Here is a 5,000-nt window from a genome sequence, read left to right on the forward strand (position 1 = left end):
AACACGCGTCGATGCCAAAGTATAGAAACTTCTTTCTCTTGAGCATCAAATATATAGGCGCGAATGCCGCCTCCAGTTGGCGTCGGCCTTTATTACTTATTCACCATCTGTATTAGCTGTTATCTGTCTGTAATAATTATCAGTCTGTAATTGTCTCTGCATGTTACCATCCATTTTCACAGTCTGTGGACGATGTTGCTGATCTGCTTCTAAGTAAAGCAATCAGATGCAACCAAGTGTAAACAAACAGTCATGACAGCTTGAGTGCTTAAACCGTGTTGCTAATCACTGATTGGTTGGTTTTCCCCAGACCCTGTGATGATCCAGTTGATGCAGTTTTGGATGACGTGAGTCTCTTACTTCGGTTGGGTAGAAGGGGAGGAAATGTGTTAGTATTATGAACAAGAGGACTTTAATTAAATTGGAATAACAGTATGTACGGTTACAATTCAACTCCATATTCTTTATCGGCGCATTACAGAGGATAATGCACATCAATGTAAAAGTGATCCCTCAAACATGTCTCATACATGCGGTTATTCATATGCTACATTCATTATGTAAACAATGAGAAAGTGAGTGTGGTTACCTAGGTGACCTGTTCTTATTGTTGATTGGACAGGAGACGACGTTGGACAAGGATGTGGATGCTAATTTCAGAGCCCTGTTCACCAAGTTGGCCGGAGACGTGAGTGTTCTATAGAGTGTTCTAGAGTATTTATATTTTCCAAATGATACAAACAAACAAACAAACAAAAAATATGTTTGAAATTCTAGAATTATGGCATCATCAACCAATAGCAGCTCTGTGTTTGAGTGTGGTTATATGGAACTGTGCTTGTTGTTCTGTGTTGACAGGATATGGAGATCTCCGCCACAGAGCTGAAAACTATTTTGAATAAGATTGTTTCTAAACGTGAGTCACCCCCTTCCCCTGTGCGGAGTGAAATGTAGATACAGTTGCCAGCACACTGAAATTCCTGCCCTTTTGTGTCGACGACTAAGACTGCATGAGTAATATAACTTCCTCATTCACCCTGTAGTTGTAGGCTGGTCAAGTGAAGTGTGCGTGCGTGTGTGTGTGTGTGTGTGTGTGCGTGTGTGTGAGTGTGCATCTTTCAGTATGAGAGTGTGTGTATGTGTTGCATTGGGAGTGTATGTCTGACATATGCACTGTCCTCCCTCCCAGGAACTGACATTAAGACGGATGGCTTCAGCCTGGAGACCTGTCGGGTCATGGTCAACCTCATGGACGTATCCTTTCCCACTTGACTTCCTGTTTCCATTGCTCCCACTTCCTGTCCCACAACTCACTCTCTGCATCGGGGAGGTGTGGAGTAAAATGGCCCAGGGGGCCCAGAGAATGTCTCCCATGGATAGCTGGGATGGGTGTTTGTGTTGGTATGTGTGCATGTATGTGTGTATCTGTATGTGTGTGAGAGTGTGTGACCGTGTGTGTGTGTGTGTGTGTGTGTGTGTGTGTGTGTTTATGCATGATGTGTGCCCTTTCTTCAGCTTTGTCTATGGCTTTGTTTGAAAGGGGAAAAATTGCCTTTTAATAAGATATCTAACAGGGGAGCGAGGCATCGAGGCACATCCGAATCAAAATATTTCTATGAAAAGCTGCCTTATAAGATACCTTTGTTTTTCCATCCAAAATTCTTTTTAATTGTGAGCAGCTATTGCTAAAGTCAAACGTTACATTTTGCTTTCTGATATCCTGACAACAGTGTTCTGTGTTGCTATCTTGCTAGGCTGTCCGAAGCAAAGCTCGTAGCCGTTACCTTGATGCCTGCTCCGGCAAGTGACTCGTTAGAGAGCTGGGGACAGCGAGACAGCAGACAGCTACCTTCCGTTTCGGACAGACCACGTATGTGTGTGTGTGTTTATGTGATAGATTGATAGAGGACCAGCTGCATGAAATCTCAAGCAGGTGTGTGCATGTGAGAGAGCATTCGTAACTGTTTATGAGTACAGGAGTGAGAATATTTGTGTGTGTGTGTTTGTGTCTGTGTCTGTGTGTCTGTCTGTATGTATGTACTGTATGTCGTGCTGTCGTGTGTGTGTGTGTGTGTGTGTGTGTGTGTGTCTGTGTGTCTGTCTGTATGTGTGTACTGTATGTTGTGCTGTCGTGTGTGTGTGTGTGTGTGTGTGTGTGTGTCGTTTGTGTGTTTGTGTCTGTGTGTCTGTCTGTATGTCTGTATGTGTGTACTGTGTGTGTGTGTGTGTGTGTGTGTGTGTGTGTGTGTGTGTGTGTGTGCGTGCGTGCTTGTGACTGTATAAACATGGCTCCCGTATCGTGGCCTTGACTGCTACTCAGGACAGTGGTAATGGGAAACTGGGCCTGGGAGAGTTTGCCACCCTCTGGAAGAAAGTGCAGAAGTACCTGGTAAGGGAAAACCTTTATTCCTATACTGTCATAGGAACACTGGGGTTAGGAAAACCTTTATTCCTATACTGTCATAGGAAAATATAACAGTTTCCTATAACATTGATAAAAAAATACGGTAACACTTTATTTTAATGTGTCACTGTTACAGTGTACCTACCTAATTAGGTACAGTGGTACAACCTGTGTAACAACATGTACTATCAGGTACTATCATTGTACTTGCATTATGTATTTGTGGGTACCTACATATAGTTGTTACATTGTTATACTGTGTAGACCTGTTCCAAGACATCGAAGAGACAACATACAGTAACAAGGTTGTAGCAGCACAGCTGTTACATGTACACTGAAGACAATGAGGCCTTGACTGGAGCTAAGAATGGTTTGTATATCAAATCTATCATGACCAGATTTACCCCATCCAGCAGGTCTCAGGTCAGCTCTTTGCCTCTGATGAAAATTTAGGCAAATTGGCAAAGTTTTGTAAAAGCACTCAGTATTACAATGTACCAACTATATGTAGGTACCCACAAATACATAATGCAAGTACAATGATAGTACCTGATAGCAGAGGTGTGGACTCGAGTCACATGACTTGGACTCCAGTCAGACTCGAGTCACGATTTTCATGACTTCAGACTCGACTTGACAAAATTAGAAATTACTTGTAACTCGACTTGGACTTCCATGCTATTGACTCGAGACTCGACTCTGACTTTGCCCCTTTGACTTGAAATGACTTGACTTGCGGCATGGGTAACATTTTATAAAAACAACTATTTTCTGCCCATAACAACTTCAGCAGCCTCAAGTTCATCGTTACACCTGCATTGCAACGTTATTTTGCATGGAATGCAGGTCTCTTATCTATTGTGAGAAGGGATGAACATCACTGAACATGCTACCATTTGTCATCTGACTTGGATCATGTGATATTGTGATGGATCCTCTGATCCCTTTGATGTGGTTCGATGGGTTCGATATAGCCTAAACAATTTAATTTGCTCCACGGAGCTAACCGAAACGATCAATAAATCATCATCAATGACTGATGGCATTTCAAGCTTACACCCATATCAGCGTTGTGTTTTGCAACATAAATATCAAGCTTTCATTTGCGGTTTTCTATCACTCATTTGCACGTCAGTGGGGGCCGTATATTCTTTACTGGAGCATGTGCTTGCTGCTGAGAAGGTCTCACGCACAGAGGTTAGAAGGAGGATGGCTTTGCATTTTCTACCAAAATACTTTAAAGGTGTGTATTTTTGTAGTTTAAAAATACTGCCAAATATTCTTGGTAAAACCAATAGCAGAGGTGAACAAAGTAGCCTACACAATTCCTTTACTTAAGTGAAAGTACAGATACACCTTGTCAAATATTACTCCAATACAAGTGAAAGTTGTAGTCAAATAAATATGTAAATCCTTTGGATGGTCACTATAGTCGTCACTAGCACTGTGTATTAATTCACATGAGTGCATTCACACTGATAATTTTGACAACACAAGTTGAGCGTGGAGCGCTGGACACTCTTCGCCCTCAATGATCGCATGACCATGATAGAACACTTTGTTTAATTACTAATGGTCTAAAAAAATAGCCTGCATCTGTCCTCTTTCTTCAAATCCCCATGCGTCACTGTTACTATAGTAGGCCTATTGGTATAACAAATGACTAGACATTTTTATATTGTAAAAAAGGGGCGGGGGCATTTACGTTCAGTTGTGAAGACCAATACTCTACATAGCCTACATAACATGTGTTGTTGGCTGCACTGCATTCTAAGCCATTCTAACATTTTGAATGACAAAACAGCTATGGGGTGTGTAACATAGAATGGCTTAGAATACAGTGCAGCCAGCAACATATTTGGGGACATTGAGTACAATGCTCCAGGCATCTTGGAGGAGAATGCACTGCAGGCCTAGTTCTTGACTTGTTAGGGACCAGTTGGGGCATGTTTCATGTCTCTATTGCTGAGATAGTTTCGATCGTCAAAAGGTCAGCATCTTGTAGGGGCTGTTTTTAAAGAGTAGCCTAGAGATTGTCTGTGCTGTGGCGAATGAGACAAGGTAGGCTATGTGTTGCGTGATATCTCTGCACCCAAGTAGCAGTGCTTCGCCCCAATATACTGTAGTCTCAAGTCAATATATCTGCCTAAATCGCCTCGTCTTCTTAGGCTACGTTTATACAGTGACGATGAAAAGAGAAGACGCAGAAGTGGCGTCTCGTCTTCATTTTTTTATTCGCGTTTAGACGAGCATTCTCAGGGGGAAATCTTTGTTTATATGAAGACGCAAGAGTATGTGATATTCGATTGGATATGCATTCCAGACCGCTGGGTGGTGGTGTGATAGAACCCCAGTACGTCACGCGCAGACATTCTAATTTGACAGTTTAGCCAGAGAGGTAATCAAGGATCTTTGGTTTAGCCGTTTAGACGGAGACGCAACCCGGGTCGTCTTCAAAACTCTACACTCTGGAAGGAGTCTTCAGATTTTTGCGTCTTCAAGCCCCGATGGCGGGGTCGCCGTGTAAACGAAAGGCACTTATGATAAAATATTTTGTCATCTTCCTTAGCAATCATTCTCGTATAAACGGCCCCCG

The 5,000-nt window shown here is 42.5% G+C and overlaps 3 protein-coding genes across 28 annotated transcripts in view; 1 reads left to right on the forward strand and 2 right to left on the reverse strand.

Moving 5' to 3' along the window:
- LOC121719407 (NACHT, LRR and PYD domains-containing protein 3-like) overlaps positions 1 to 5,000 on the reverse strand; it is an 851,137-nt gene that overhangs the window by 725,031 nt on the left and 121,106 nt on the right. The gene's annotated exons all lie outside the window — the stretch shown is intronic.
- LOC121719377 (NACHT, LRR and PYD domains-containing protein 12-like) overlaps positions 1 to 5,000 on the reverse strand; it is a 732,803-nt gene that overhangs the window by 597,838 nt on the left and 129,965 nt on the right. The window lies entirely within an intron of this gene.
- Positions 1 to 5,000, forward strand: part of LOC121719433 (calpain-2 catalytic subunit-like) — a 33,399-nt gene that overhangs the window by 19,741 nt on the left and 8,658 nt on the right. The window contains exons 13-17 of the mRNA XM_042105064.1: positions 311 to 347; positions 623 to 688; positions 859 to 916; positions 1,190 to 1,254; positions 2,321 to 2,389. Of these exons, the coding sequence (XP_041960998.1) occupies positions 311 to 347; positions 623 to 688; positions 859 to 916; positions 1,190 to 1,254; positions 2,321 to 2,389 (295 nt within the window). The remainder of the gene's footprint in view (positions 1 to 310; positions 348 to 622; positions 689 to 858; positions 917 to 1,189; positions 1,255 to 2,320; positions 2,390 to 5,000) is intronic.

The sequence above is a fragment of the Alosa sapidissima genome, chromosome 9 (genome assembly GCF_018492685.1).
Source record: "Alosa sapidissima isolate fAloSap1 chromosome 9, fAloSap1.pri, whole genome shotgun sequence".
NCBI lineage: Eukaryota > Metazoa > Chordata > Actinopteri > Clupeiformes > Clupeidae > Alosa > Alosa sapidissima.